Source organism: Jaculus jaculus, chromosome 5 (genome assembly GCF_020740685.1).
Source record: "Jaculus jaculus isolate mJacJac1 chromosome 5, mJacJac1.mat.Y.cur, whole genome shotgun sequence".
Lineage (NCBI taxonomy): Eukaryota > Metazoa > Chordata > Mammalia > Rodentia > Dipodidae > Jaculus > Jaculus jaculus.
This window is the reverse complement of record NC_059106.1, coordinates 3,639,448-3,652,497: the sequence shown is the minus strand read 5'-3', so window position 1 is coordinate 3,652,497 and position 13,050 is coordinate 3,639,448. Positions and strand designations below refer to the sequence as shown.

Genomic DNA, 13,050 nt, shown 5'->3' with positions numbered 1-13,050 from the left:
CGTGTGCTTCTCCTCTTTCATGAGAGAAAGTCCCCTCTAGCTCACAGGCTGGTCTTGAACCCTGATCCTCCTCCTGCCTTTGCCTCCCAAGGGTGGGAATTACAGGCAGGTGCCACCATGCTTGGCTCAGAAGGAGTGGTTTTTCAGAGCGTTACTGTGTTAGCTCTGGGAAGATGTGAACAAGTGTCTCTTTGCCCCACATAGGGCACAGATGACACACTGGCACCCAGGTCCACTTGGCCAGCCAGTGAGCGTACAGGGGTCACTTACAGGAGCATAAATGGCCACAGGCAGAAAGCCACCCAGCCTTTGTAGTAAAGGGGTGACCCTGGAGTTCACCCTGCAGGCCGCTGGGCTGGAGAGCCTCCTGTTCCAGCGATTGTTGACTGCTTGTGTAACCCTAGGCGAGGAGCCTTGTGAATTTTGTGTTTTAGGAGCTCCCTAAGACTTAGGTTTTTTTATTTTCTGAGTCTTTTCTTTTAATTTAATTTAATTTTTTTTCTTCCAAATTTTTATTAACAACTTCCATGATTATAAAAAATATTCCCCCTTTTTTTAAAAATATATTTTATTGGTCTTCAGAGATGGCTCAGCAGTTAAGGCACTTGCCTACAAAACCTAACGACCTGAGTTGGTTCCCCAGCAAGATGCACAAGGTCGCACGTGCATCTGGAATTCATTTGCAGGAGTTAGAGGTCCTGGTGTATCCATTCTTTCTCTCTCTCCTTGTAAATACATATTATACATACATACATACATATGTATGTACATTATTTATTTATTTATTTTGGTTTTTAGAAGTAGGGTCTTTCTAGCTCAGGCTGGCCTGGCATTCCTGATGTAGTCTCAGTTTAGCCTCACAGCCATCCTTCTATTTCTACCTCCTCAATGCTTAGATTAAAGGTGTGTACCACCATGCCCAGCATTTTCATTTTTTTTTTTCTTTTTGAGGTAGGGTCTCACTCTAGCCCAGGCTGACCTGGAATTCACTATGGAGTCTCAGGGTGGCCTCGAACTCACAGCAATCCTCCTACCTCTGCCTCCCCAGTGCTGGGATTAAAGGTGTGCGCCGCCACGTCCGGCTAGCATTTTCATTTTATAATGCTTTGCATATACTAGTGTTTTCACACATCGCGCATGTGTGTGTAGGTGTTGTGTATGGTGGTGAGTGGGGGGAAGTTTCACTTAGTTGGGACCCAGGGACACATCTCCTTGTAGCCTAGAGACTTCTGTTTTAGAGCTCTCGCCCTACCAGGGGACTTCCCAGGATCCTGACAGTAGGAAAATGAATCTCAGGCTGAGTAGATTGGGAAGCAAGGTTTGACTTTATTTCATGTTGAAAGTAAAGGTGCTTCAGGGAAGGAAAGAGAAGGCACACCTGACATACAGGTGTAAGCTTCTGTAAGGAAGAGGGATAGGACAAGGCATAGCTGAAGTATGGAGATGGGGATGAGATTTTCAGTGCTGGATGGCAGTGAACGTTTTTGTAATGTGTATATGTAGGGACACGGTGACATTCAAGATAGCTAGAAGACCACCTTTCCCTTTTAGCACTGTTTAAGGAGTCTAACTTGTAACAAAGTAAAGAATTTCACCTGGGTTTGGTGGTGCGCACATTAACTGTTAAGCCATCTCTCCAGTCATATATATATGTGTGTATATATGTGTATATTTATATATGTGTGTATATATATATATTCTTATGTAAAATTACTTATTGGCAAGTGGTGGTGGAGGGGGGAGAGGAAGGAGGGGCACACCAGGACCTCCAGACATTTGTACTACTTTGTGTGTCTGGCTTAACTTGGGTACCAGGGACTTGGAGTGGCTGTCATGTTTCCTAATTTGGGCCTCCATTTGCCTGGTAGAAAGACATCGGTGCTCTGGGTTTCTATGTCTGGGTTCTGGCAGGACTTCTCAAACTATTCTGAGTAAAGTTGGTAAATGTGGATGTCCACGTTTATCTCATACCTTAGAAAACTTCCCCACTCAGTATCATGTTGAGGTACTGAAATCCTGCTATTAACCACAAATATTAAAGTTTTCCTTTGATGGGCTTATATCTACTTTTTCAAAGCCAAATACGTATAATTTGTTAAGTTAATGTCATATCTGTCTCCATCAAGTCTCACGTGCTGAATTCTATATATGTATTAATTATGAGATAATTGAGGTTATTATAGTGAAAGACTTGTTTTCAGTTTTATGCATGCTTTACCCTTGAAGTACTTGGTAAGTAGGCCAGTAGGAGAGTGGCCCGCGTGGGCACACTGTGGTGATTGCCCATGGGTGTTTGTGTTTGCCTTGTTTCAGTGATCGTGGCGGAGAAGACCCAAACCAGAAAGTAATCCATGGGGTTATTAACTCCTTTGTTCATGTTGAACAGTATAAGAAAAAATTCCCCTTAAAGGTAAAACTCCTTCATTCAAAATAATCAGATCTTTCAGTTTTGAAATCACTTGGCCTAATGCTCTTCTAATATAATCTAATTGATGTATTCAGTTTTATCAGGAAATCTTTGAGTCTCCCTTTCTGACTGAAACAGGAGAATATTACAAGCAAGAAGCTTCAAATTTATTACAAGAATCAAATTGCTCACAGTATATGGAAAAGGTAAGAAGAAAAACAGTGTTACAACATACTCATCTTTTTACACTGTCTCTTGTCATTTTATTTAATGTAGTTTCCATAGTTAATTTTTTTTTTTGATGAAAAAGGTTTGAATTGCTCACTGAGCTATTGTGAATGTGTAGCACCTGTTGACAGATGAGTCATTTTTCCTGATGTAGCATTACCCTGAAAAAGGGCTATTTTAGGTAGCATTGTGGTTTGAGACCCTGGTATCTTGGTGGGTTGTTGTTTTTCTAATATTTTTTATTATTTTTAAAATTTTATTTGAGGTGCTGGAGAAATGGCTTAGTGGTTAAGTGCTTGCCTGTGAAGCCTAAGGATCCCGGTTTGAGGCTTGATTCTCCAGGACCCACGTTAGCCAATCAAGGGGGCGCACGCGTCTGGAGTTTGTTTGCAATGGCTGGAGGCCCTGGTGCGCCCATTCTCTGTCTATCTATCTGCCTCTTTCTCTGTCACTCTCAAATAAATAAAATAAACAAAAAAATTTATTTGAGAAAGAGAAAGAGGCACATAGAGAATCTAGGCCGCCCTGAGATTACATAGTGAATTCTAGGTCAGCCTAGACTTAGTTAAGACCCTACCTTGCAAAAACAAACAAAAAACAACAACAACAACAAAAAAAAAAACCAACTCTGCAAGGGGCTTGGGGAGATGGCTCAGTGGTTAAAAGTACTTGCTTATAAAACCTGACTGCCTGGTGTTCAGTACCCCAGTACCCATGTAAAGCCATATGCACAAAGTGGTGCATGCATCTGGAGTTCATTTGTAGAAATAGTAGGCCCTAAGGTACCCATTCTCTCTCACATACAAATAAATAAAACATTTAAAAAATCCCTTCACAAAGAACTTAATATCTGTATATACTTTTAGCAATAAGATATATTAGAGATACATTTTTAACTTTAATTTTATATTTTATTTACTTGAGAAGTAGTGAGAGGCAGCTAGAATGGGCACGCCAGGGCCTCCAGCCGCTGCAAATGAACTCCGAACATGTGCTGCCTTGTGCATCTGGCTTATGTAGGTTCTGGGGAATCAAACCTGGATCCATAGGTTTGCAGGCAAGTGCCTTAACCACTTAGCCACCTCTCCAGCTCCTATTTCTTTTTTCTTTATTTATTTGCAAGCAGAGAGAAGATAAGTAGACGAGAGACAAACAGAATAGGAATCAAACCTGGTTTCTTAGGCTTCAAAGGCAAGCGCGTTAACTGCTAGGCCATCTCTCTGGCCCACATTGGAACTTTTAACTAGAATTTTGTGGGAGATTATTTTTGGGAGTTACTGTTTATTTTATCTGTCTTTTCTCTCTCTTTTGTTCTATCTCTTTCTTTTTCCTTCCTCACTTCCCCCTCTTTTTTTTTTTTTGAAAAAAACCCCTGTATTTTCAAGCAGAGAGAGGCAGAGAGAATGGGCGCAGTAGGGCCTCTAGCCACTGCAAACAAGCCACCTTATGCATCTGGCTTTATGTGGGGCCTGGGAAATCATACCCCGGTTAAACTCCACATGCGTGTGCCACCTTGTGTATCTGGCCTTATGTGCGTCCTGGGGAATCATACCCAGGTTGCTAGGCTTTACAGGTCAGTTCCTTGACAGTTGAGCCATCTCTCTAGCCCCCTCCCTCCCTCCCTCTCTCCCTCCCTCCCTCCCTCCCTTCCTTCCTTCTTTCCTTCCTTTTTGTCTTTCTTTCTGTCTTGCTATGTAGCTTTAATAAAAATTAAATTAAAAAAAAAAGTCTTCAGATCCAGTTTAAAGATCACACAGGGAATCCATGATACCTCGTTGTATCTGGATTTCAATGAGGCCATTAGCAAGTGTGGGAAACACTCCAGAAGTCAATCTGGAGTTAGAAGAATTAGCAGAAGCTTATTACATGCAGGAGAATATTATTCTGTTTAATTTATTTATTAGAGACAGAGAGAGAATGGGCGTGCAGAGCCTCCATTCGTTGCAGATGAACTGTAGATGTATGCATCACCCTGTGCTTCTGGATTTCCTGCGTCCTGGGGAATGGAATCAGTCTTTTGGCTTTGTTGGCATGTGCCTTAACTGCTAAGCCCTCTCTCCAGCCCGGGAATATTACTCCTTAAATAGGGAAGAAGTACTGCATCATGAATGAATGGACACTGGAAATACTAAGTGCAGTAATCCACACACACAAGGACAGATATTCAGTGGTTCTGCTCATGAAACGTCAAAGTAGCCAGCATGGTGGTGCACGCCTTTAATTCAGGTAGAAGGATTGCTGTGAGTTCAAGGTCACCCTGAGACTACATAGTGAATTCCAGGTCAGCCTGGGCTAGAGTGAGACCCTACCTCAAAAAAACAAAAACAAAATTCAAAGTCAAAGACAGAAAGTGGATTAGACATTATCGGGAAAGACGGGAATATAGCTTATGTTTGGAATGGGAAGTTTGAAAAGTAGATATTGAAGATGGTTATGCAAGCTTGTGAACTTAATGCTACTGATCGCACAAGCCAAAATTGTGCACCTACTGGCAGATTTTATGATACATCTATCATCTGTCTATGTATCATCTATCTGTCTGTCTGTCCATTCATCCATCTAGGCAATATCTCCCACTAGCCCAGACTGATTACTATATATTATTATATATATATTATTATATATATAATATATAAATATATAAATTGTATAAATTAATATAATATATATTGTATATATTATATATATATTACTGATCACTATATAGTCCAGGCTGGCCTCAGACTCCTGGCTACTTAACGTCTCATTCTGTCATCCAGACCTGCCATGAATTTAGTAGTCCTCTTGCCTCAGCCTCCCAAGTAATGGAATTACAGGAATGAGTTACCATGCCCTGAGTAACAATTTTTTCCAGGTAGGGTCTCACTCTCGCCCAGGCTGACCTGGAATTAACTATGTCGTCTCTGAGTAGTCTGGATCTCACAGCAGTCCTTCTACTTCTGCCTTTTGCTGGGATTAAAGGTGTGTGCCACCATGTCCCACCAGAGCAACAATTTTTTTTTTTTTGGTTTTTTGAGGTAGGGTCTCACTCTGTTCCAGGCTGACCTGGAATTAACTCTGTCATCTCAGGGTGGCCTTGAACTCAGAGCAATCCTCCTACCTCTGCCTCCCGAGTGCTGGGATTAAAGGCGTGTGCCACCACGCCCATCTAGCAGAGCAACAATTTTAAGAATGGTAACAATGTTACAGAATAAACCCAAACCACTGAATTGTAGAACTGTGTTGAATGATTGTAAACTATTGCAAGGTGCTAAAGCAAGCTGGTGCACTTGGAGTAAATTATGATTAGAAAAGAATGTTGACGTTAGGAAATCTTGGTGTACAGTACTGACTCACTCCTAGTTTGATCTCCGTGCATTCATTTAATCACCTCCTCTTTAGCTTTCTCCCCACTTTATTTCTCTATCATTTTGGCTCTTCTTTCTTCTTCTCCCTGTCCTACTCTTCCCCTTCCTTCTCCTGTTTTGTTTTGTTTGGTTTGGTTGTTGCTATTTATTTTTATTTATTTATTTAACAGAGAAAGAGGGTTAGAGAAAATGGGCACACCAGGGCTTCCAGCCATTGCAAACGAACTCCAGACGTGTGTACCCCTTGTGCTTCTGGCTAACGTGGGTCCTGGGGAATTGAACCTTGGTCCTTTGTCCTTGCAGGCAAACGCCTTAACATCTAAGCCATCCCTCCAGCCCTGTCTTTTTTTTTTTTTTTTTTTTTGAGGTAGGGACCTGCTCTAGCCCAGGCTGACCAGGAATTCACTACAAAGTCTCCAGGTGGCCTCAAATTCCCGGTGATCCTCCTACCTCTGATTCCTGTGCTGGAATCAAAGATGTGTACCACCATGCCTGGCTGTTTTTGTTTTGTTTTTCAAGGTAGGGTCTCACTCTCGCCTAGGCTGACCTGGAACTTACTATGTAGTCTCAGGGTGGCCTCAAACTCACGGTGATCCCCCAACTCTGCCTCCCAAGTATGGGGTTAAAGGTGTGTGCTACCATGCCTTTTTTTTTTTTTTTTTTGGAGAAGCTGGGTTTTAAAAAGTTTATTTATTGGCAGGCAGAAAGAGATAGAGCAGGTGGGGGGAAAAAAAGAGACAGGCAGAGAGAGAGTGGATGTGCCAAGGCCTCCAGCCACTGCAGACAAACTCTAGATGTGTGTGACACTTGATGCATCTGGCTTTACAAGGGCTCTAGGGAATCAAACCCAGCCTGTTGGGCATTGCAGGCAAAACTTTAACCACTTTTTAAAACCATTTTGGCCTTTCTTACTTCCTAGCTATTTCACACTTTGTGTTGAGACAGCCCAGTCTTGTGTCCTTTTCTGTAGATGGGCACCTCTTCTACCTAGGTCATCACTTTAAAAAAATAATTTAAAAAATATTGCTTTTTTAATTTATATGACGTGGGGTGCAGATAGAGAATGGGCACTCCAGGACCTGTAGCTACTACAAACAAACTCCAGATGTATGTGCCACCTTGTGTACCTGGCTTATATGGGTACTGGGGAATTGAACCTGGGTCCCTAAGTTTCACAGGCAAGTGCCTTAACTGCTACGTCATTTCTTCAGTGGTGTGTGTGTGTGTGTATGTTTGCAAGCAGAGAAAAAGAGAGAGAAGGGGACAGTGAGAGAAAATGAGTGAGTTGGCATGCCAGGGCCTCTGGTGATGTAAACAGACTCCAGACACACATGTGCACTTTGTTCATCTGGTTTTACATGAGTACTGGAAATCAAATCTGGGCCTACAGACTTTGCAAACAAGTGTTTCTGGCTGCTGAGCCATCTCCCCGACCCACCCCTTGCCTTTTCCTTGCCTTCAGTTCTTTTCTTCTTTCCTCTTCTCTTTTTCCTTCTCTTTTCAGAAGCTTTTTTTTTTTTTTTTTTAAGTTTTTACTTTTATTTACTTGTTAGAGACAGAGAGGGAAGGAGAGTGAGAGAGAAAGGGCACACCATGGCCTCCAGCCACTGCAAATGAACTCCAGACTCATGCACTACCTTGTGTATCTGGCTAACATGGGACCTGGAGAATTGAACCTGAGTCCTTAGGCTTTGCAGGCATGCGCCTTAACTGCCAAGCCATCTCTCCAATGCCGACAAGCTTTTCTTTTTTAAAGTTTATTTATTTATTTATTCGTAAGTAGAGAGAGAGAGAGAATAGAGAGGAGAGACTCTCAGAGAGAATGGACTTGTCAGGGCCTCCAGCCAATGCAAACAAACTTCGGACACATGTGTCACTTCATGCATCTGGCTTTCGTGGGTTCTGGGCAGTTGAACCCAGTCTCTTCCACTCTTGGCATTAGTAGGAGGGCAGAGCAGTAGAAACTATAGAAATGAGGATGGATGTCTCCCTAGGGTTCAATCCCTTTCTCCTCAAGAGACTTCTGATGAGCTACCTGGGATGGTTTTCCTCCTCAGCTTTGCCTCCTTATTTCTAGGTGACCAAGTCATACCCTCCACAGGGACACATTTACACGGTTCTCTGGGATCAGTTGAATCCAGAAATCTAGTAACATAGCTTCCCATCAGTTTTTTTTTTTTTTTTAGTCCATACAAATATACTTGTATGTGCCTTACAACCATGATTCTTTTTTAAAAATTTTTATTTATTTATTTATTTGAGAGCGACAGACAGAGAGAGTTAGAGAGAAGGAGACAGAGAGAGAGGGAGGGAGAATGGGCGCGTCAGGGCCTCCAGCCATGGCAAATGAACTCCAGATGCGTGCGCCCCCCCTTGTTCATCTGGCTAACGTGGGTCCTGGGGAATCGAGCCTAGAACTGGGGTCCTTAGGCTTCACAGTCAAGGGCTTAACTGCTGAGCCATCTCTCCAGCCCTACAACCATGATTCTTATTACAACAGTGTTGTAGTTTGTTTTGCACTGTTAATTCTTTTTTTTACTTTTCAAAATTTTATTAACAACTTCCATGATTATAAATAAATATCCCATGGTAATTCCCTCCCTCCCCCCACTTTCCCCTTTGAAACTCCATTCTCCCCATCTCAATCAGTCTCTCTTTTATTTTGATGTATGATCTTTTCCTCCTATTATGATGGTCTTCTGTAGGTAGTGTCAGGCACCATGAGGTCATGGCTATCCAGGCCATTTTGTGTCTAGGGGGAGCACATTGTAAGGAGTCCTACCTTTCCTTTGGCTCTTACATTCTTTCCGCCACCTCTTCGGCAATAGACCCTGAGCCTTGGAAGGTGTGATAGAAATATTCAAGTACTGAGCACTCCGATCACTTCTCTTGAGCACCATGATGCCTCCTGAGTCATCCCAAGGTCACTGCCATCTGAATAGAGAAGATTCTCTACCAAAAAGCACTGTTATTACTTTGTTTAACCTGTTTAACCTGCTGTTTGTAAAAATTTCATTTATTTACATGTGTGTACACAAATGTGTGCACCAGAGTCTCTCACTGCTGCAAGTGAAGGCCTTCCTGGCTTGCATGGGAGTTGGGGAGTTGTGCTAGAACAGCAGACTTTGCAAGCAAGCACCTACGACCACCGAGCCTCCCAGCTCTCCAGCCCCTCACTTTTTTTTTTTTTTAATTTTTGTTTATTTATTTGAGAGCGACAGAAAGAGGCAGACACACACACACACACACACACACACACACACACACACACACAAAATGGGCACAACAGGGCCTCCAGCCCATGCAAACGAATTCCAGATGCATGTGCCACTTTGTGCATCTGGCTAACGTGGGTCCTGGGAAATCAAGCCTTGAACCGGGGTCTTTAGGCCTCACAGGCAAGCGCTTAAATGCTCAGCCAACTCCCCAGCCCCCTCATTTCTTTCTGCACACAATAAACTGTAATACAGGTCTTGATTGACATATATTTGACTATTTGTGCTTTTGATTATCTTAAGACCTTTCATAAGACAGTTATCACACATTTACTACTTACGTTTCCATTTCTCAAGAATAGAAACCAAGGGAAAAGAATTAATCATGCCTGGCACTGTGGCACACACTTTTAATCCCAGCTTTTGGAAGGCAGAGAGGTAGGAGGATTGCTGTGAGTTTGAGGCCAGCCTGGGACTACAGAGTGAGTTCCAGGTCAGCCTGGGCTGGAGTGAGACCCTACCTGAAAACAAAAAGAAGTGATCTTAAGATAATTATCTGCTGAATATAACTTCTGATTTTCTCAGTACAGCAGTGATTTGGGCTGATAAATAAAAGTAGTTCTTGTTTATAAGATGTGGAATACAGGCGGTAGTTCAGAGCCTAAATAAAAATGTGAAATCATGGATGGATTGTGAGTTAAAATTGGTTATTTGAGCCATTTTCTTTTCCTAAGTTACTAATATCACAAACTTTTAAAAACAGAAAATCTTAATAGTTTATGTATTTCTGTAGGTTCTAGGTAGATTAAAAGATGAAGAAATTCGTTGTCGAAAATACTTAAATCCAAGTTCATATACTAAGGTGACTCACGAATGTCAGCAGCGAATGGTTGCAGACCACTTACAGTTCTTACACGCAGAATGCCATCATATCATTCGACAGGAGAAAAAAAATGGTAAGCGATACCGAGCACATCGGAATAGAAATTATAAACAATTAAAAACATTTCATTTATTGAGACAAGATCTGTTATGTGCGCTTACAGCTTACCAGTTCAGCTAGTCTAAGTAGCCAGTTTGCCCCGAGAGTCGTCTGTCTTGGTCTGCCGGGTGCTGGGGTTACAGACGCCCTCACGCCCACCTGGTGTTCGTGTGAGTGCTGGGATCCAAACTCCGGCCTTCAGGCGTTCGCAGAAGTGTCTCACTAGGTCACCGCCCCCCGCCCGGTGTTGTGCTATGGCCAGGTGGTCAGCGGATGGCTGGCATTTATCCACATACTCTGGAATTTTTGCATTTTGAATCTAATCAGTTCAAGTTATTTGGGAATTTAATGAACTTTCTTTTCTCCTCAGACATGGCAAATATGTATGTCTTACTCCGGGCTGTGTCCACTGGGTTACCTCATATGATTCAGGAGCTGCAAAATCACATTCATGACGAGGGCCTTAGAGCAACCAGTAACCTCACTCAGGAAAATGTGAGTCATGCATGAGGAACCAGGTTTTCCTCTTAACTGGCCTTATTATTACCTTTTTCTTCAGGCCTTAACTAATACCTTACAAGGTGAAAGGAAAGGTTTTGTTATATCAAAAAATGAACCATCTGTGCTTAGATGTTTTCACGGTGTATGGTATGCATCTTAGAGCAGATGAAATCGAAGGAAACTGTTGAATAACACCAGCTGCTGTTTTGCCATTTGCACTGTCCACTTAGCATTTGCTGACCTCACAGCAAACTGTTTGCCGAGTCTCTGTACTTGTGTTTCTTTCTAATTGGTAGATCAAAAGGTTCTTCCCTTCCAAACTTTCCTTAAACATTGGCACTCATACCCCACGTCCCCATTGTTCTCAAGATGATTTTGTCAGCCAGGTCACTTGTGTTTTTTTTTTTTTGGTTTTAGAGTCTCACTCTAGCCCAGGCTGACCTGGAATTCACTATGGAGTCTCAGGGTGGCCTTGAACTCATGGCGATCCTCCTACCTCTGCCTCCCGAGGGCTGGGATTAAAGGCGTGCGCCACCACGCCCGGCCCAGGTCACTTGTTTATAGCAAGTTGTCATTCTTACATAAGTGCCCCTGTAGTGTTGTCCTGTCCTTTTTATTTATTTATTTTTTGTTTTCTCAAGGTAGGATCTAGCTCTAAGCTGACATTTACTATGTAATGTCAGGGTGGCCTCGAACTCATAGCGATCTTCCTACCTCTGCCTCCCGAGTGCTGGGATTAAAGGCGTGCGCCACCACGCCCAGCTTGTCCTGCCTTCTTGTTCCCACTAGTGGTGGCTGATATAGGGGAGACAGCTTGAGGGGGGCTTCCGGCCCAACTGTGCGCCGTAGCGCAGACGTCTGTGTGAGCCTCACATTCAGGAGTCTTTAGATGGTGACTCCCTTGGGAGGAGGCTGTCTTCAGCGAGGACTCGGTCTTCGGTTCGCGTCCTGCGCGGGCCGGGCGGTGGACTGCTCTTGAGGAGATGAGAGTCGGCTGCCTCCTGCCTGTGCTGCTGTGAGTGTGGGGCGCTGTCCTGCAGCGCAGGTGCTGCCGCTACGCTTCATGTTCGCTTTACCCGGCTCTGTGGCAGTGGGCCTAGAAGCCCCGTGCCCAGTTTCCAGGCTGGGAGTGGAAAATACAAGAGAATACGTTTCCAATGAGCCTTAAGGGAATTCAGTTGACTTGGCTCACCCAAGGCCCCGTTTCTCCAGGAAGATCTCCATTCAGAGGGAGAGCCCACCATGCCCAACTAGGACGGCTTTTCCGAGCTGTTGTTGATTGTTCTTGCTTAAATGGATGTTCCCCCACACCAATGTATTCAGTTTTTTTTTTAATTATTTATTTATTTATTTGAGAGTGACAGACACAGAGAGAAAGACAGACAGAGGGAGAGAGAGAGAATGGGTGCGCCAGGGCTTCCAGCCTCTGCAAACGAACTCCAGACGCGTGCGCCCCCTTGTGCATCTGGCTAATGTGGGACCTGGGGAATCGAGCCTCGAACTGGGGTCCTTAGGCTTCACAGGCAAGCGCTTAACTGCTAAGCCATCTCTCCAGCCCTATATTCAGTTGTAGTAAAGCTTCTTGGGTTTCCAGCTGCCTGTGGGTGGATCCTAGGGTCCAGCCCTAAAGTGTGGGGGTGGATTCCAATTCCAGTCTAAAGATATCCAAAGTGCTGAGCTTTGCTTGGGGTTCCTGAAGTGAGCTGGCCTGTGCTGGTGAGGGTTGCTATTGGATTTTCTTCTCTCCTCTCCTCTCCTCTCCTCTCCTCTCCTCTCCTCTCCTCTCCTCTCCTCTCCTCACCTCTCCTCACCTCTCTTCCCCTCTCCTCTCCTCTCCTCTCCTCTCCTCTCCTCTCCTCTCCTCTCCTCTCCTCTCCTCTCCTCTCCTCTCTCCTCCTCTCCTCCCCTCTCCTCACCTCTCCTCACCTCTCTTCCCCTCTCCTCTCCTCTCCTCTCCTCTCCTCTCCTCTCCTCTCCTCTCCTCTCCTCTCCTCTCCTCTCCTCTCCTCTCCTCTCTCCTCCTCTCCTCCCCTCTCCTCACCTCTCCTCACCTCTCTTCCCCTCTCCTCTCCTCTCCTCTCCTCTCCTCTCCTCTCCTCTCCTCTCCTCTCCTCTCCTCTCCTCTCCTCTCTTCTCCTCTCCTCTCCTCTCCCCCCTCTCCTCTCCTCTCCTCTCCCCCATCTCCTCTCCTCTCCCCCCTCTCCTCTCCTCTCCTCTCCTCCCTCTCCTCTCCTCTCCTCTCCCCCATCTCCTCTCCTCTCCCCCCTCTCCTCTCCTCTCCTCTCCCCCCTCTCCTGTCCTCTCCCCCATCTCCTCTCCTCTCCTCTTCCCCATCTCCTCTCCTCTCCTCTCCCCCCTCTCCTCCCCTCT

At 44.4% G+C, this 13,050-nt stretch overlaps 1 protein-coding gene across 5 annotated transcripts in view; it reads left to right on the top strand.

Annotated features, from left to right (window-relative positions):
- Cul2 (cullin 2) overlaps positions 1–13,050 on the top strand; it is a 68,212-nt gene that overhangs the window by 39,565 nt on the left and 15,597 nt on the right. For all 5 annotated transcript variants that reach the window (XM_045150377.1, XM_045150380.1, XM_045150379.1 and 2 more), the window contains 4 exons: positions 2,314–2,410; positions 2,503–2,613; positions 9,991–10,153; positions 10,550–10,674. In XM_045150377.1, the coding sequence (XP_045006312.1) occupies positions 2,314–2,410; positions 2,503–2,613; positions 9,991–10,153; positions 10,550–10,674 (496 nt within the window). The remainder of the gene's footprint in view (positions 1–2,313; positions 2,411–2,502; positions 2,614–9,990; positions 10,154–10,549; positions 10,675–13,050) is intronic.